This window comes from Syngnathus scovelli, chromosome 5 (assembly GCF_024217435.2).
Source record: "Syngnathus scovelli strain Florida chromosome 5, RoL_Ssco_1.2, whole genome shotgun sequence".
Classification (NCBI taxonomy): Eukaryota; Metazoa; Chordata; class Actinopteri; order Syngnathiformes; family Syngnathidae; genus Syngnathus; species Syngnathus scovelli.
Genome location: NC_090851.1, coordinates 13,944,170 through 13,964,464, shown reverse-complemented (window position 1 = coordinate 13,964,464; position 20,295 = coordinate 13,944,170). Strand labels below are relative to the sequence as shown.

General features: G+C 43.4%; 1 protein-coding gene across 5 annotated transcripts in view; it reads right to left on the bottom strand.

Annotated features, from left to right (window-relative positions):
• Nucleotides 1–234: 234 nt before the first annotated feature.
• Nucleotides 235–20,295, bottom strand: part of sh3pxd2aa (SH3 and PX domains 2Aa) — a 108,881-nt gene continuing 88,820 nt past the window's right edge. For all 5 annotated transcript variants that reach the window (XM_049720764.2, XM_049720765.2, XM_049720766.2 and 2 more), the window contains 7 exons: nt 14,817–14,930; nt 12,080–12,163; nt 7,871–7,988; nt 7,040–7,446; nt 6,684–6,733; nt 6,411–6,530; nt 235–5,496 (listed from right to left, as the gene is read on the bottom strand). In XM_049720764.2, coding sequence (XP_049576721.1) covers nt 3,478–5,496; nt 6,411–6,530; nt 6,684–6,733; nt 7,040–7,446; nt 7,871–7,988; nt 12,080–12,163; nt 14,817–14,930 — 2,912 coding nt within the window. In that variant the 3' untranslated portion in view covers nt 235–3,477. The remainder of the gene's footprint in view (nt 5,497–6,410; nt 6,531–6,683; nt 6,734–7,039; nt 7,447–7,870; nt 7,989–12,079; nt 12,164–14,816; nt 14,931–20,295) is intronic.

Sequence of the window (20,295 nt, the reverse complement as noted above, 5' to 3'; positions counted from 1 at the left end):
ACACAAATATCAAAATTCTATTCACGCACAAATGTGACAGCTCAGAGGAGGCCCCTGGTGCCACGACTCTCCATCTGTGAAGTAGTCCCGGTTGTCAACAATTTCAACAGCAAAATAAGCTTATGGCTTGCTGTTTTGTCTTTTCTGTCGGGTATTTCCATAAGAATGAGCAAAGACTCATGTGTCATTAAGTCATTTCCACCAAGGTACAAGAATATAAGTTGTCACATACAATTGCTTTGGTCCAATGAGCATGGACTTTAGTTTAATGAGAAAATGGTTTGTCATGTTTACTCTTTTTGACAAATACACATATGGCATTCTTGAAATCATTGGAAAAGCCAAGAACAAGAAATGGTTATTTGGCAGGGAATACCTACACCCAACATGCAACGTGTAATCCTTCATATTGTTCTTTTTTTAGACCTGCAATCATTATCCTCCACACATTACTATTGCACATTTTCCCCAGGGCTGATGGGGGTAAAAATACAAACGACATAAAATAATTCTCTTGCAATCAGCCAAGTAAATTCAGCTTTATAAAAAAGACAAAACCATGATAAACTGTGTAATAGCTTGGGCAAAAATGTTAAAGTGAGACGAACATTTACATAATGCCTTTGTCTAGTTATGCTGCCTTATGGCAAGAGAGGATCTGTTTCGAATTGTTGGTCCATGAATTACGTTTGCATCAATTTATAGCAATGCTTTCGTCCGACAATAAAATCACTTTAGTTGCTGTGCAAACATGAACGTTTTTTTTTCTTTTTTTAATTCATATGCATGATTCCTTATTTTAATGTGGATAATCAAACTGATTGTCAAACCAATAACATATGACAGTTCACAATAAATATGTACCGCAATCAGGCATTATGTAAAATACAACAAAGATGAAGGAAGTGTCCATGGTTTGTTGAAGTTGCAGCGCACAGCATAAAAAAAAAAAAAACTTTTAAGAGAGAAAAAAAAAGGCCTGTAATAGAAAAGATTTTAGCTGTGAAAAATAGACAATCAAATTGTGTACTTTTTTTAAGGCTCACTGACCAGCAGTGCATTTCTCATTGCACTGAGGTAGACAAGCTAAATAATAAAATCCTTCTGTAGTGCCTTTTCATAGCCACATGATGTCTCTATTTCACAATTTTACTGCATCTGTTCAGTACATTGGTCACAAAGGAAATAAAATAATTTAGAAGTGAGCAAAATTAAAATAAAAAAAATCCTAACTACTATGCTGAGTGTTGACTGCGTCTTAAAATTAATGCCTAGTAAAAACATGTTTTCATAGTGCATCAATCAACAAAACAGAACCACTTCATTCCTCAATACTGTAATTGTGCATTCACATTTAAATTAAAACAGTTTTGCCAAAATAGATACCTGCGTTCTAGCAGATAAGGTACCTTTTATTCATTTTAATAATCCTGTCCAGCAGAAAACAAATAAAGTTAGCCCTGTTCATTAGAAAATGTATTTCAGCAGTCTTGAACATCGGCCATTTGGGCTGTAAAAACTCTTAAAAGTATGAAAATCTTATTTCCTGTTTTTATTTTTTATTTAAAAAAAATATTTTACCATGCTAAGATTTATCTACAGTGCTCAACAAATATGTTGTGATATTCGACACTTGGCCCAGTTGCTCCAAATTAAGAATTGGTAAAGTATTGTTTCTGTAATTGTTAATACATGAGTATGTAGGTGGCCTTTAATCAAAAGTATATCTTAATGCTAAAGTCTCATTGTTGTGTTATTTTTCCAAATACAAACAATAAAACAAATGAGGGTTTCTTGATTAAGATATGAAATTATAGTTATTGATTACATTACTGAAAAAACAACAACCTTTTTTTACTTTTCAGAGAAGCCTGGTGTGCCGGGTCAAATTTGAAAATGATGAATTCAGTTTGACATTCCATATTCCTGTTCAAACTGCTAAAATGTCAAGAGCTTACTGAAAATGAAACAGTCTGCATTAAAGCACTTTGAGGCAAGTAACGTTAATGGTAAAATAGATATGTTTATGCACTGTTTATGGTTGTCAGTGATGTCGCTATATGCCTTCATTGCTGCCTAATACACATTCTTCTTTTATCAAGTTGTTCCAGGTTTTCACGTTACAGTTCAGAATTTTTATTCAATGTACTTTGTGGAACACTTGATTATTTGTACCATAAATGAATGAAATGCTCACATTATGGGCAAATGCAATACAAAGGCATTTGTACAGTATGCTCCTGGATTTAAATTATTCCACGGAATTTCCAGTCGGCACGGCACTCACACAGCAGCAGTAATATTTTGTAAAAGATATATACAACACATATACAACACAGTCAACAAAACGCTGTGAAACTAACTATTAATCACTTGGGTAATAATTGTTTCACTTCAGGATATTAATTTACCCCTCAAAAATGCTGTTCCGTATTGCAAAATAATCTGCTTTAGACGATTTATATCTCATCTAATCATTTGTAATTTGATGTACTGGATGTTTTGATTTGGGGACGGGGGGCAAAACATTAGGCACAAATACGCGACTGATTATTGAAAAGTCTATGGGCCCCTTTACGGCCAACGACCTGATTAACATTTATGGTCGTAGAGTTAATTTACTCACATATTCATTCAAATGACAACTTTTTTGTGTCCATTTCTACATAAACGTTGAAAAATGCTCACCTATGTTTTCAAGCGAGTGTGCTGGATCTTTTTGCCTCCGGCTAAGCCACATAAGGGTCCATACGTTGCGACTAATTAGACTATTGTGTGTTTTGCAAAAGTCACTCGAGTTGTAGAATGTTGAAAGAGCTTTTACTTTGATCGCATTTGCTGCTGGCAGATGAGATGTCACAAGAAAGCAGAAATAATTATCTAAGGAATCATCAACTCTACATTAAACACAAACATTAAAAATACAACACAGACAAATGAAAAGCCTTTTTTTTGATTAGTGGAACTTGAAATATCATTCTCAGCCCATCAAATATGTGCCTTCCATTTAAGCCTTAACCAATTATCACGCTAGATCCCAAACAGTTGTTTCAACTTGATGTTGGAGTCACCAAGTTGTGGTATTCAAAGATGTATGGCACATTTAAAAGATTTGGTTGGTGTAACAATTATCTATCCACCATTTAGTACTTCCATTTAGGTGAAACACAAAAGGCACTTATCAACCATCACAACCTGTGATGTAATTATAGAAAAACCCCTTTCTGACCATGTTGTAAGGTGGGCCTTGTCAAATATTGTCCCAGATCCTTTGCTTTTGCTCCCAAGTAAAATGCTTCACACTCTCCGTACACCTATTTAAGTATCCCAGTACTTAATGTGTCCTTTTCTTGAAGTGGCTATATTCAATGGCGTATTGCTTGTGGGAGACTGTGGGTAACATTCTTAAAGGGTTATGTCACCTACTTCCTCAGGGACTTCAAAAAGAAAATGTGTTGAAGTGAATATGGGTGGCTTTTATTTCATACGCTCTAGGTAATTGGATGGGACCCAGCCTTTACGGGGAAGCATGCTGTCTTGCACCTGGCAGTACCACCAACCATTGGGGTTTCGCTCCAAGACCTCCAGACAGGTGCCCTCAGTAAATCCCATAGTCTCTTCATCACCACGGTAATCGGCGATGGACACATACACATCCCTACCAAGGTTGTTTTTGATCAGATGGCTTTTCTCTATGGGTTTGGGACGGACTGTGGACACAGGGATACCATTGCGCTGGCTTAATCTGCCAAGGGGATCCTGGACATTGCTTGAGACGGACCCGCTCACCGAAAACCCAAGGTTCGAGCGCTCGGCAGGTCTTGTCTGACTTTCAACGACCACGTGTGGCCGCACTGTGCTGAAGGAGGCATTTCGGTGGACACCAAGTGTGGCAGAACCGGAGCCATAGCGATCACTCCTGCCAAGTGAGTCATTTCGTCTCAGGGATCCCGTCATGTAATGTGTATCCTTAGCTGGCTGCGTTGACGTCACAAATACAGACTGAGGCCTCACTGCCACTTGGCGTACCCCATTCCTCATCCGCACACTTCCATTAACCACCCCAGATGGCTTTGTGAAGCCCCCGGGAGGCTTAGAAGGAATTGGCGGAGTGTTCCTTTGCAATCCTTGATGCTGCTGGGTTAGACCCTGAATATTGACATTATTTAGAGCCATAACGTGCTTTTCATTTTTCTCAAGGCTATTGGACTTACTGCCACCACTGCCATGTCCATCTGATTCTCGCCTCGCATCACCACCTGCTCGCTTGACAGGTTCTAAAAAGTATGAGGGAGCCCAACCCTCCTCAGAACCCCAGCGCACGTACCACCAGCCACTCTCTTGCTTCTCCTGAACTTCCACCTCCACCCCAGCTGGAAAGCTGATCTCAGATTCTTGGACTTTCTTGTAGGCATCCAGGGAGCGGTAGAGACAGGATCCCACTGCGTCAGTCTCTCCATAGCTACTTTTGGAGTACACAGATGAAAGTTCCGATGCACTGCGTGAGCTGACAGATTCCTCAGATGATATTACAGAGGTTGTCTCAGCGTCTTCTCCTCGAGAAGGCTTCGGTCGAAGTCGTAAATGACTTGTGGGCTTCAAATGGCGTCTCAGGGAACTGATGTCCATCCTCTCAGGACTCTGAGGATCTGACTTAGTCAGGATTGGTTTAGGTCTGACAGAAGGCTTCGGTCTAGTCGACGGGCTCTGACCTATTCTCTGCTCCACATCCTGGCTAGTGCCTGTGCATTTCTTGTTGCCTCGATTCAATTCGTCTGACGAGGAATGGGGACTGTTCTCATATGACCGGAAGTGAATGTCTGTATGTCTACCAAGAGTTTGGCTTCTTCTATTCATCTCTGGGGTCACTGTTTTTGTGGGGTGACCAGGCAACGGTGAAGACCCAGAGGGTTTGCGTGGAACTGTTGAAGAATGGTAGGTCCTTGGAGAGTTGGGCTCACTTGACACTTTAGCTGTCTTTCCCTCCATCCCACTACTAGAGCGAAAGCCGTCATTTTCATAGATACATTCCTCTTTAGCAACTTCTTCGACGGATCTAAATGAGGCCCTCCGTTGGGTGAAAACTGGTGATTTTTTGCAGACGGGAGGGGAAGCTTTACTTGAAGGCGGGGAACTGCGATACTTGTTGCTGACTGTATTACTAATCTTAACATCCAGGCAATGTTCATCTTTGAGAGAATCTGTATCCGATTCACCTTCACAGCCAATTGCAGGAACATCGTATTCAGGTTCCTCATACACAGACCTTTTTACTGAGTCTGTTACTTTAGGAGTGGATGTGGTAGGAGGAGGAGGCTCCTCAGAATCATGCTTTTTCACAGGGGGTGCTGGGGGTGGGACTTTGGGCCTGGTCAGGGTGCTGGTTCGACGGCTGATGTTGGGCTTCTTGCGTTTGTCAATGTAAGAACATGGCGCCCAGCCCTCCATCTCTCCAATCTGTACATACCACCAACCTCCAGGGTTCTTCTCTATCACCTATACAACAAAGGAGACAAAACTTTAAAATTGCACATTTTCACATCTTTATGTCTTTATTTGAGATGGCACGGTACATTGTGCACGGTAAAATCTACCCTTACGGACTGTTTTTTTTCTGCCATTGCATTGATGCCGTGTTTGTGCGTGCCATTCACTCAATAATAGTTGCTTTGAAAGTGTGTTAACATAAAATCACTAGAATGATTTGAGATTCAAAATTTTGAAGAAGCAACAGCATTCAAACTGCATTGATAAAGATTTGCAGCCTTTTCTGTGTACAAAGATGTGTGGGTTGATCAATAATGAAAACGCTCAACTTAACTGTGAGGTCTGCAGAGTGGGAGCATGACCACTCGCACAATGCTGAACCCAACTGTTATATGTTTTGTAAGTACTGTTTTTTGTTTACATTTTTGTATGATCATTTGTTTTACATTATGATACTACTGTATTGTTTTTACAATTAATCAAAGAATAAGAGGCAATTCCCCATTTAAAAAAGTTACAATTGTTTAAATAACAGTTAACTTGAAATAAGTCATTTCATTCAGTGCCGTACAAAATGTTTTTTATGACAAGGAGAATAAGGAGAACATTTTAGAGGGAAAACCATTTTTTTATGCACAAAACACATACCAAAAATGCGCCAAACCGTGGCCCAAGAACTGAATTGCCTCAGGCAACGTAAGCCTTAAACACATACACGTTTTAGGCTGAATTTCAATAATCATCCTTTCAGATTTCAGGTTTTGGGATCTAGAGTTTGTCTGCTGCAGGCTGCAGCACCCCGAAAAAAAATCAAAGAAATAAAAAATACTACAAAGATTGAATTGCAATATGATGTCCAGCAATCATGCCTAACTAATAAGCATTGGCTGAATCAACTAAGTGATGAGTTTATGGCTTCTCACATCAGCCTTTTGTCCTCCACGGAAGCTGATGCCATCAGAAATGGAGGACTGGAAATCTGCAATGGTGTAATATTCTGCTTCCACAGCAGGTGGCTCTGGTGGCTTGGGCAACTGCAACCCCTTATAAGCAAAGGAAGCAAATTTGTCATTAGCAGAGATAATATGAAAACTCCACACCAAAAGGTTCAAGCAAATTTTTGAACCCGGATTGTGATGCAGATGTGCTAGCTAATGCAATTCCACTCTGCAGGAATGCTGTGTCAAATGTCTTACCAAATTGGTCCCTCTTCTTGGAGGAGGTTTTTGTCTCAGATTGGGAGACCCTAACAAAAAAAAAAAAAGTCAATAATGTCAAATGCAAGCACTCAAACAACAATCACTAGCGAAGCAAACAATTGACATGTGTTTTTAGTAGGTGAGCAGGATGGAGATCCACACAACACGTGTTATATCACAGGTTAGGTTTTCATTAGGTAGAGAACCAGTGTAGCTTACCTATGGAGTCAAAGCCTACACAAATGGAAAATGACTTCATTTGAGATAAATGCTCATATTCACAAATACAATCAACACTCCACGAAATGACACAGATTCAGGGTTGAATAAGATACAATACCAAAAATACTCACCGACTTCAACTCTGTGAGGTGCAACTCTGGCAACGGCCGGGGAACCCGGTTCGCCTCTCGCTTTGGCTTCGCTTCGAGCAGAGCTCGCTGCTGCTATTCCCAGACATGGACTGTTGGTATCACGGCCTGCGCTCAACCGCCTGCCTGTCTCAGCATTGATCTCAGAGCTAAAGGGCATGGGCAAGCTGATCTCACTCTTGGTGATGTGGCGCTCTGGTGTGGTGCTACCCTCGCCGTCTGTCTGGATGTCCTTTTCACTGACCGCTTTCTTTTGTAAAAGACTGCTGATCTCCATGATGTTGCCAATGATTTCCACAGGGCCCGACAGCGGCTTCTTTCGAGGAGAGAAGTCTTCTTTTAACTTTTTCAAGTAAGAGGCAGGGGCCCATCCTTCTTTCCCTAAATATCTAAGGGCAAAAGGATAGCTTCAGTGTGAGTAAAAGTGCCACATAGCAATGAACAAAAAAAGTTATCTTGCAAAAACATTTATTGAGGGGAAAAAAAGATCTGGGAATAAAGTTAATGAAGAACAAGGAAAAATGTGTACGTAACCGGCGATCATTATGTGCGTCAGGTATTGGTACTTGATATCAGTGAGTCCTTGAGTGAATACTTGTACTAATATCAGATGTGATAACAGTGGTGTTGAAGTTGAACATCCCAAATTGTTGTGTACCGTCAGGTTCTTATTGTTGGGATTATGGGATGTTGCATACTGTGTCCATATTGATTTGACAGAAATGCACCCTTGCATTACAGAACCTTGTGAATATTATTGTGATATACTACACATGTGTAAACATTTTACGTATAGTGCAAAGTTGCACTCACCTGACATACCACCAGCCTTCAAGGTTCTTTTGAATAACTTCCACAGTGACTCCTTTCTCAAAGCTGACTTCATCCTTCCCTTGACTGCTATATGGCTGTATTGTTACATACTTCTCTTCTGAAGCCCAATGGATGTTGAGAATGAAAAGAAAAGAGAAAGTGAAATTAAATTGAGTATTTAACAGTCTGTCATTGTTTTAAATAGCATTATGACTAAATATGTTCACCACATTTCACTTCTACCTGAAGACTATAATAGAACACAAGACCCTCACTTTTGTCCTTAACGATAACAAAGAGTCCCTTTACTAGTAATCGCTGCTGTCTGGTACTTCACGGGATCTGGACTTTGATGCAGCATGCATCTTACTTAATACAGACACATTTAATTATCAGCAAATATATAATAATGAGTCCCTCAGATGTTAAGATTAGAAATGTCTGCCATCATGTGTTTTGCACTTCATTTAAGGAAACCGTACACCTTATCATTATTATTGTGCCCTTTTTAAATTTATTGGAGAGCAGTAGAATGTTGAGCAAGCAGCAGAGAATGAGGCAAGACTAGAATAGATTGGACTTCCAGGAAGTGGGACAGATAGCTGATTCGTAGACAGCAAATTAGATTTTTATAGCGGATAATGAATTATTATGGTAGGCAGCAAAGAACCATCCTTTAAATATGCATAGCAATGACTTTGGTGAAAAGAATCCAAAGAGGGATGTAAAATGCAGAAGCTGATGAGGTAGAGAAGTGTGTTGTGTGACCGGAAGGGTCACACAACACACCTGCCGCTGATCATCGATGGTGCTGTGGTGGAGAGGGTGAGCTGCACCAAGTTCCTGGGGGTGCACATCAGTGAGGACCTCTCCTGGTCCGCAAACACCTCGTCACTGGCAAAGAAAGCTCAGCGCCGCCTGTACTTCCTGCGGAAGCTCAGGCGTGCATGTGCTCCTCAGGCAGTCCTGTCTACATTCTACCGTGGCACTATTGAGAGCGTCATCACCAGTTGCATCGCTGTCTGGGGTGGTAACTGCACTGAACAGAACTTGAAGGCCCTGCAGCGCATAGTGAATACGGCTGGTAAGATTATTGGTGCTTCGCTCCCCTCCCTGAAGGACATTTACACCTCCCATCTCGCCCGCAAGGCAACCTCGATTGCCAGAGATGTGAGTCACCCGGCTCACTCTTTGTTTGACCTTCTGCCCTCTGGGAAGAGGTACAGGAGCCTGCGCTCCCGCACCACCAGACTAGCCAACAGCTTCTTTCCCCAGGCTGTTAGGGCCCTGAACTCGCTACCCCCTTCTGCGTAGCGTGTGGCACTGTTGCGCTATTTTCGGGAATGTCTGCTGTACGCGCACTTGCTCCTTTTTTTTTCTGCTCCTCTTATTTATTTATTTATTGTTGTGTTATTTATTCATTATTTATTCAGCACGCTTTTGTTATACTTGTTACTTGTTTGTCTGTTGTGAGCCATGTCTTGTCACCGTGGGATAGGGGGGAACGAAATTTCGGTTTCTTTGTGTGTCTTTGGCATGTGGAGAAATTGACAATAAAGCTGACTTTGACTTTGACTTTGACTTAATATGAGATGGCTGATGGAGGGAGATTTCTCAAGAAAACAGGAGTCACAGCTAAAGGGTGTTTTTCTTCAGTAAGGAATGTTTGATATTCTTCAGCTTCATTTTACTTCTATACAGTCAAGTTGAAAACTGTGGAGTAGATTAGACTCCAGCGATGAAGCTGGGTTTTCAAAGAAAGCAATTAGATGGGAATAATGCTTATTTTACATAGAATAATAAATGACATAGCTGCTGCACAATTCTACATAGTCAATATGTAAACCTGTAGATTTTCATTGTACTTTATGGGTGTGAATGTAGTGTATTTATTTTTAGTTGCTCATTTATTCCTCCAAATTATGAGAATGAATTGTTTTCATTTTTGTTTGTTACAATAATTAAAAAGAAATAAATACAATTTCCATGATACTTTGTGGAAGCGTGACAATTTGGCACTCAACAAGCCTAGCTGCATTGAGGTCTTCATTATTATTTTTTCCAGACCACATCTTAGGCCAATCACCATGAATATATAACAGTGATCTTGTAAGATATGTACTTTACAAAACAATACAAATGTGGTGAGCCATACAGGGCAATGGAGCAAGCTGAGTGGGTGCTCAGAGGCATTCTATAAATCTGATTAGGGACCTGCTGTCAGTAATGGCTCTCTGTGATGCCTGCCAAACACAGGGCAGGGTGGCTCTCATTGCCCATTGGCACCTTCAATATACAAGGTCACTTGGATATCAGTAGCAAATCAACACTCCTGTAAAAGTCAAAGCACTCTGTCCTGGCTATGTGGTCCCTTGTTTTATTGTTGATCTGAATATTTCTTGCCCTTGTTACAGGATGAAATGGGATCTGTCTTGTTTTAGCATAAGCATCGGTTGTAAGGGTTTCTTCCATTAACAAATTGCTCGTAGCACATATGTACATTTTGAGTGATTTGTTTGACTGTTTTTTGGGGGGTCAATACTACTAAATAGAACTGCACCTCAAATGCCAGCACAGAGCTGTAAAACTGCATTCACTCATCTTGTCACTAATGCTGCAATGCATTATCAGGCATTAACAGTGGCGATTCCATTTACAGAGTCAAGGAGAAACAAGGAGGTTAAGGACAACACATGGGAATCAGAATAACAACATTTTTCCATTTCAGTTGTACATGTTTAGGGCAAAGACAATAAGGTATTAATAATTGAGCAGCATTTTTGGAAAATTCCATTTGTTTCTCTAAATTCCCACTTCCCCAGGTTTTTGAACACCCTTAAGTTAAAATACCTGAAGCTTAGAATAAGTGCCCTATGACCACAGGAGAAAACTGCAGTCCTTCCATTTCTTTCCAGACATCCTAGCACACATTTCATCTTGAACCCATGAGACTCGAATGTCACATCAGGAAGACTAACTGACCATATGCGACCTCAATCACACAGAAAACATACAATAGCTTTCAAAGGTTAATGGCCTGAACTCATCACCATCACCTGTCAAAATTCTCTTGACCAATAAAAATCCTTTGGCAGCAAGGTTGTATTGATGTGAATAGAAGGAATTACAATCTTCATCAATCAATCTGGAGTAGGGCTGATTTCCTGAATTTCATGTTTTGGGGCGACCAACAATGTTTGATCATTTCATGATCCCGACTTAGTTGAACGCTTTAAGGGAAGGCCCAAATCAAGATCAATAAATATTTTAGATAGTATGGTGTAGAAGATCACCACTGGCTTTGGGATAAACTAATCCAGAGATTGATCCCACAAATGTTATCTATTCATCACTATTATTATTTTTTTTGGTCCATTTAATGTTTTCCCATTTGTTGTAATGTAATACACTTGCTGCATAAATTACACAACAAGGTCAGAAAATTCAGTTTTAATCTTTTCAACTAAGTTAGCAGCATAAATGTTGTCACTTAAAGTCTTGTTTCAGTCTATCACAATATAGTAGGGCTCTTCAATTATGAAAAAATATATTTAAAATAATTTCTTGTGATAATATTTAGGGCATTCTCTCTTCTTGGTGTTTTTAGTTGTAGGTCGTTGTTTTTTTTTTTTTTTTTTGCACAAACTTCTACATATTCTCGAGCAGATGTTGCAAAAAAACTGAAACGCCTAATTCACACTGATGTGTGTGTTGCAGTGTCCGTGCGGAATACGTGCGGACTGCAAGTCAGACGACTGCAGTTTGAGTTTACGCGATAACAACCTTGTAGTATATGAAGAGCTACTTATAAACAACAGCCACACTTGCCTTATGTTCACATTCAAATGTTTTTTGGACATTATTTTTAGGTCTTGGACGTTTTGTCTTTAACTCGCCTTATTTTGGCATGTTTAATTTATTTCTAGCTCTTTTTTTGTCTTTTAAATATGTCATAGTCATAGACAACACACATTCATATGTAATATGTTTTCATGAAGAAAAAAAATGTTTGCAGCACAGTTTTATTTTGAAAAGTACCAAATCTATGTCCCATGCTGACGCCTGACTTCCTAACAGGCTCGCAGTAATTTGTTCAGCTTCATGACAATCTGCATGTGGAATCCGGAGAAAATAGAAACATTGCAATAGACAATTCAGTGTAGTAGTCAAAGCATTTGCATGTGAAAGTTCAACTGTCTGAAAGTTCACCTCTGCTCTGTTGGCGGTTCACAATACCCCCAAGTGTCCATCGACGATCAAGCCTCTTCAGATGGGCCTTGCGTCTTTTAGTCACTGATGATGGTGAGGAAGAGGAGGATGGTATAAGTTATGATGAGCAAACAAAAGGGGTGGGTAGGGAAAAAAAAAAAGAAATGTGTTAGTACGAGAGCAAATAATTCATTGTCACGGATGCTGAAGTCAGTTGCATTTTATCTATTGTATTTCAAAGGCAAATCAGCAAATTAAGACAATTATGAGATTAACAAAAATGCACAGTTAATGTTCACATTCACCAATACAGGAAGACACATTAAATCTGGTTATATAATGCAATAATGCAAATAATGCTGATCATTTCTGTAAACAATGTTCTCTAATCAAATGAAAAAATATTGCATTCCACCCTGCTATCCAACGAAATCACGGAATTAAAAATGAATTTATCTGGTTCAGACCATATTTCTATACTGGTTGTACAATAAAAATACAAGCAGCATTGTTTAGAAGTGATGGAATTAACTCAAGATCACAATAAAAATATTACTGTATTTTCCGGACTATAAGACGCTCCGGACTATAAATCGCACCAGCCATAAAATGCATAATAGAGACGACCAAGACATAGATATGTCGCACTGGAGTATAAGTCACACTTTTGGGGGAAATTTATTTGCTGAAATCCAACACCAAGAACAGACGTGTCATCTTCAAAGGCAACTTAAAATAAAAATAGAATAGAGGCAACAACAGGCTGAATAATTGTACGGTATGCTAACGTTACATGATACATAAACAACGAAGTGAGAACGTGCCTCACGTATTAAGAGTTATCCAGATACGTAACTATAGCATAAATAACATACTAACAAGTTTACCTAACTGTCCGTGTCACTCCAAATCACTAGATCCAATGAAGTCTTCATCCTATGTGTCACTTTTAAACAACTCCGCTAACTCAGGAGATAGAAGATGCTGCGCTTCCTCTTCTATGTGGCTTACGTCAGACTCTATCAGTTGCAGTTCCAATTATTCCGCAGGCCTAGATCGCCCTCTTACGGTTTAGTGTGAAAATAACATGTGAAATTATATAATAATGTCTTAATAATTTCACACATAAGTCGCTCCTGAGTATATTGTAAGTTGCACCCCCGGCCAAACTATGAAAAAAAACTGCGACTTATAGTCTGGAAAATCATCCTTTAAAACTGAGGGGGAGCACTATACATGACCACACATTGTATTCATCACATTGTATATATACGCTTTGTGTGACCTAGGGGTTGTGAAAAAAGGTGTCAATTCATTTTAATATGATGTGCCGATAAAATAATTTCCATTGCGCACAAAGATACATGATGGCTTCGCAAGTGGATTTGTGTCAAAACGGATTTTGACAAAAACAATGAAATGGTCATAATAAAAAACACACGTCTTAGCCGTGCATTCTGCATAAAAGTTGGTTATTTCTCAGACTACAAATATTTTGTGACACCATATCTCATCACGCGAGAGGAAGAAGCGGTGGAAGCTCAAATGAAGGCTTGAGTATTAACAGCCAAAACTGTTGCAGGAGGAACTTTGGTTTACACAAATAGTCTGAACACAAGAATTTCCAATCTATGACACTTCAATTTTTAAGTGTCACTGCCAACGAATTAGGGAAGCATACTTTAGTAAAAATTGTGAATCGTCTGCCATTTCTCAGTGAGACTGGATTTACTTGTTACAGTCCTCTTGAAATACAATACAGAAAAGTATTGCCTGAATTATCTAAAGTGATTCAGTTACATTTCATTTACCGTCCCATACACTCTTGCATCTTTAGCTTGTGTATAGACATTTAAGTCTGGAAGACTTTTGAAGGGTGATTTTTTTTTTTTTTTTTTTGTGTGTGTACTATTCTTTATTATTGCATTCACATTATTTTGTACTGCTCCATGGATCACTGATTTCCTATTTCTCAATTATCCAAATGACGGACCCAAAATGCTTTGTCCTTTCCCTTAGTTTCTATCAACACATTGACTTCAATCTTATTATGACTACATGAATAAAATATTTCTGGAATTGTTCTGTGATTAAAACACAATGGTAGATTTTTAACACCAAAAATATTTGACAGGAAATCTACTTGCATTTGACAGTATAGTGCATATATTGTATACACAGATACAGTATTTTTCACACGATAGAAGTTGAATTACATACAGGTTTCACATCCATCACAACCTGTGTAGGTGTGCCTACTTATGCGTTTGCACATCAGTTATGGTAAATGGCTTTTCTTCTTTTTAGAGTGAGAAGGGGCATATGACAGAGTGAAGAAAAGTTCCATCCCAGCAGTCAAGACAGGAACTGTGCACAGAAGACTCTTGCAAAACTTGCTGCCTCCTGGGAATTGAAAGGAGCCAAAAACTGCTAACCATTTTGGTGGAGGTCTGGAGCCATTTCAATATGATGCAACTGTTGTAACTGGAAGTGTGGCTGTGATGGCACATTGGCATTTAATACTTGCTGTGTGTTTTGCTATTGCTCTCAGACAGAATTTGAAATGTGAAATTGTGAAATAATGTTTCATATTGCTCACAGTGCAAACAGAATGATGCTTTTGCTATTGCTCTCAGACAGAATTTGAAATGTGAAATTGTGAAATAATGTTTCATATTGCTCACAGTGCAAACACAATGATGCTTATGTCTCAGCACGTTTTTTTCCCCCCACATACCCTCTCCTGTCCTGGAGGTTCCTAAATCCAAATCATCTCTGGTTCCACTTTGGGAGTCAAGGTATGTGGCAGGCACCCAGCCCTGTTCCTCCGCTGTGCTGACAAACCACCAACCTTGAAAGAGATGGAAGAACAAAACAAAACGGATTATAAAGACAACATCAGCTGTGTTGCCCATATAGTAGCTCCTAAGATGCAAGTCACTGAATAGCAGATCTGCTGCAGCCTTGTAGAGAGATATAGCAATACACACAGCATGCAAGTGGCTCATGATTCATGAAACTTTAATATCTGACAAGTCCCGAATACTATTATTGGCAAGTGGGGAGGGAAGGCATTAGTAACGTGGCTCTTGGTGCAAACAAAAAATCGTGACCAAAATGCTTTAGTGAGCAGTGTAGCCCATCCATCCATCCATCCATCCATCCATCCATCCATCCATCCATCCATCCATCCATCCATCCATCCATCTTCTTCCGCTTATCCGGGGTCGGGTCGCGGGGGCAGCAGCTTTAGGAGGGACTCCCAGACTTCCCTCTCCCCAGCCACTTCATCCAGCTCATCCCGGGGGATCCCAAGGCGTTCCCAGGCCAGCTGAGAGACATAGTCTCTCCAGCGCATCCTGGGTCGTCCCCGGGGTCTCCTACCGGTGGGACATGCCCGGAACACCTCCCCAGGGAGGCGTCCAGGAGGCATCCTGATAAGATGCCCGAGCCACCTCATCTGGCTCCTCTCAACGTGGAGGGGTAGCGACTCTACTCCAAGTCTCTCCCGGATAACCGAGCTTCTCACCCTATCTCTAAGGGAGAGCCCGGACATCCTGCGGAGAAAACTCATTTCGGCCGCTTGTATCCGGGATCTCGTTCTTTCGGTCACAACCCATAGCTCGTGACCATAGGTGAGGGTAGGAGCGTAAATCGACCGGTAAATTGAGAGCTTTGCCTTTTGGCTCAGCTCTCTCTTCACCACAACGGACCGGTACAGGGTCCGCATTACTACTGACGCTGCACCGATCCGCCTGTCGATCTCGCGCTCCATCCTCCCCTCACTCGTGAACAAGACTCCAAGATACTTCAACTCCTCCACTTGGGGCAGGATCTCATCCCCGATCCAGAGAGGGCATTCCACCCTTTTCCGATCGAGGACCATGGACTCGGATTTGGAGGTGCTGACCCTCATCCCGACCGCTTCACACTCGGCTGCGAACCGTTCCAGAGAGAGCTGGAGATCACGGCCTGAAGAAGCCAACAGCACCACGTCATCTGCAAAAAGCAGAGACGCGATGCTGAGGTCCCCAAACCGGACCCCCTCAACGCCTTGGCTGCGCCTAGAAATTCTGTCCATAAAAATTATGAACAGAATCGGTGACAAAGGGCAGCCTTGGCGGAGTCTAACCCTCACTGGGAACGAATCCGACTTACTGCCGGAAATGCGGACCAGACTCTGGCATCGGTGATACAGGGACCGAACCGCCCTTATCAATTGGCTCGGCACCCCGTACTGCTGACGCTGCACCGATCCGCCTGTCGATCTCGCGCTCCATCCTCCCCTCACTCGTGAACAAGACTCCAAGATACTTCAACTCCTCCACTTGGGGCAGGATCTCATCCCCGATCCGGAGAGGGCATTCCACCCTTTTCCGATTGAGGACCATGGACTCGGATTTGGAGGTGCTGACCCTCATCCCGACCGTTTCACACTCGGCTGCGAACCGTTCCAGAGAGAGCTGGAGATCACGGCCTGAAGAAGCCAACAGCACCACGTCATCTGCAAAAAGCAGAGACGCGATGCTGAGGTCCCCAAACCGGACCCCCTCAACGCCTTGGCTGCGCCTAGAAATTTTGTCCATAAAAATTATGAACAGAATCGGTGACAAAGGGCAGCCTTGGCGGAGTCCAACCCTCACTGGGAACGAATCCGACTTACTGCCGGAAATGCGGACCAGACTCTGGCATCGGTGATACAGGGACCGAACCGCCCTTATCAGTTGGCTCGGCACCCTCCACAGAACCTCACGAGGGACACGGTCGAACGCCTTCTCCAAATCCACAAAACACATGTGGACTGGTTGGGCGAACTCCCATGCACCCTCGAGGATCCTGCTGAGGATGTAGAGCTGGTCCACTGTTCCACGGCCAGGACGAAAGCCACACTGCTCCTCCTGAATCCGAGGTTCGACCTCCCGACGGACCCTCCTCTCCAGCACCCCTGAATAGACCTTACCAGGGAGGCTGAGGAGTGTGATTCCCCTGTAATTGGAACACACCCTCCGGTCCCCCTTCTTAAAGAGTGGAACCACCACCCCAGTCTGCCAATCCAGAGGCACTGTCCCCGATGTCCACGCAACGTTATAGAGGCGTGTCAGCCATGACAGCCCCACAACATCCAGAGCCTTTAAGAACTCGGGGCGGATCTCATCCACCCCCGGGGCCTTGCCACCGAGGAGTTTTTTAACTACCTCAGTGACTTCGACCCCAGAGATTGGAGAATCCGCCTCAGAGTCTCCAGGCCCTGCTTCCTCAATGGAAGGCGTGAAGGTGGAATTGAGGAGGTCTTCGAAGTATTCTCCCCACCGACTCACGACGTCCCGAGTCGAGGTCAGCAGCACGCCATCCCCACTGTAAACAGTGTTGACGTTGCACTCCTTCCCCCTCCTGAGACGCCGGATGGTGGACCAGAATTTCCTCGAAGCCGTCCGAAAGTCATTCTCCATGGCCTCACCAAACTCCTCCCACGCCCGGGTTTTTGCCTCAGCAACCGCCGAAGCCACGTTCCGCTTGGCCATCCGGTACCTTTCAGCTGCCTCCGGAGTCCCGCAGGCCAAAACGGCCCGATAGGACTCCTTCAGCTTGACGGCATCCCTTACCGCCGGTGTCCAGCAGCGGGTTCGGGGAATGCCGCCACGACAGGCACCAACGACCTTACGGCCACAGCTCCGGTCGGCCGCCTCAACAATGGAGGCGCGGAACATGGTCCACTCAGACTCAATGTCCGCCGCCTCCCCCGGGATGTGGGAAAAGCTCTGCCGGAGGTGGGAGTTGAAGCTCTTCCTGACAGGAGATTCTGCCAGACGTTCCCAGCAGACCCTCGCAGAGCGTTTGGGTCTGCCAGGTCGGACCGGTATCTTCCCCCACCATCGGAGCCAACCCACCACCAGGTGGTGATCAGTTGACAGCTCTGCCCCTCTCTTCACTCGAGTGTCCAAAACATGCGGCCACAAATCCGATGACACGACTACAAAGTCGATCATCGAACTGCGGCCTAGGGTATCCTGGTGCCAAGTGCACACATGGACACCCTTATGCTTGAACATGGTGTTCATTATTGAAAATCCGTGTCGAGCACAGAAGTCCAACAATAGAACACCACTCGGGTTCAGATCGGGGGGGGGGGCGTTCCTCCCAACCACGCCCTTCCAGGTCTCACTGTCATTGCCCACGTGAGCATTGAAGTCACCCAGTAGAACGATGGAGTCCCCAGAAAGAGCGCTCTCCAGCACTTCCTCCAGGGACACCAAGAAGGGTGGGTACTCTGAGATGCCGTTTGGTGCATAAACACAAACAACAGTCAGGACCCGTCCCCCCACCCGAAGGCGGAGGGAGGCTACCCTCTCGTTCACCGGGGTAAACCCCAATGTGCAGGCGCCCAGCCGGGGGGCAATAAGTATACCCACACCTGCTCGACGCCTCTCACCGTGGGCAACTCCAGAGTGGAAGAGAGTCCAGCCCCTCTCGAGAGGGCTTGTACCGGAGCCCAAACTGTGCGTGGAGGCTAGTCCGACTATATCTAGTCGGAATTTTTCTGCCTCGCACACCAGCTCTGGCTCCTTTCCAGCCAGAGAGGTGACATTCCATGTCCCAAGAGCCAGCTTCTGCAGCCGGGGATCAGACCGCCAAGGTCCCTGCCTTTGGCTGCCGCCCAGCTCACATTGCACCCGACCCTTCGGCCCCTCCCACAGGTGGTGAGCCCATGGGAAGGGGGACCCGCGTTTCCTTTTCGGGCTATGCCCGGCCGGGCCCCATGGGCGAAGGCCCGGCCACCAGACGCTCGCCTTCGAGCCCCGCCTCCAGGCCTGGCTCCAGAGGGAGGCCCCGGTGACCTGCGTCCGGGCGAGGGAAAACTAAGTCCATTTATATCACTCATCATAAGGGGCAGTGTAGCCCATTTTCTTTAAAAAAACAACATGTATTCAACGTTTTGTGTTGTCTGATGCAATAATCTGATTCAGTCGATAGGGCAAATGTTAGATTGTATAACAATGAGAAAATCTTTGGTATAAAAAAAATGCCTCAGTTCATGCCCTCTTGGCATGCATGCAAAAGGCTCAGTTGTGTGTTTTCTCATGTCGTGTTTATTCAGTTAGTGCATTGAAAAGTGCAGAAACGGTACCTTGCTTCATTTATTTCTGCTCAACTTTATCCCCATGTCTCAAAAGAAACTGCAAACTGCTGGCAAGTGTTACGAGGAAGCCAAATTACATAACAGCTGGAAAAAAAAGATCTAATAGTAATTAAACATGGTGGTCGTCTTTGTGATATTTATTGCTGCGTAGTTTTGTTTGTAGGACTCTTCTATCTTTGATTGCAAATGTCAGTTAGAGCTTCTCATGGCAAGAGAGTGAGTCATCTTTGTGTCTCACTGTTCAGGCATGACAAGCCTATTTCCGCTGAATGTAACTCATGCACTAATGTTAGGAATAAAGAAGCAATAACAGCTGCTAAATGAATGGATGTTTTGACAAGGAAAATAGCTTGAATTGAAGCAGTAGAAAAATTATATTATATATAGACATTTTTACTTGAAAAGGTCCTAGCCTCAGGTGTGTGCTAGTTCATACGCCATTAGTTCTTCACAATAAAGAGTGTGAACTTGTTTTTATTATTACTTTAGGAGGGACTCCCAGACTTCCCTCTCCCCAGCCACTTCATCCAGCTCATCCCGGGGGATCCCAAGGCGTTCCCAGGCCAGCTGAGAGACATAGTCTCTCCAGCGCGTCCTGGGTCGTCCCCGGGGTCTCCTACCGGTGGGACATGCCCGGAACACCTCCCCAGGGAGGCGTCCAGGAGGCATCCTGATAAGATGCCCGAGCCACCTCATCTGGCTCCTCTCAACGTGGAGGAGTAGCGACTCTACTCCGAGTCTCTCCCGGATGAACGAGCTTCTCACCCTATCTCTAAGGGAGAGCCCGGACATCCTGCGGAGAAAACTCATTTCGGCCGCTTGTATCCGAGATCTCGTTCTTTCGGTCACGACCCATAGCCCGTGAACATAGGTGAGGGTAGGAGCGTAAATCGGCCGGTAAATTGAGAGCTTTGCCTTTTGTCTCAGCTCTCTCTTCACCACAACAGACCGGTACAGTGTCCGCATTACTGCCGACGCTGCACTGATCCGCCTGTTGATCTCACGCTCCATCCTCCCCTCACTCGTGAACAAGACTCCAAGATACTTGAACTCCTCCACTTGGGGCAGGATCTCATCC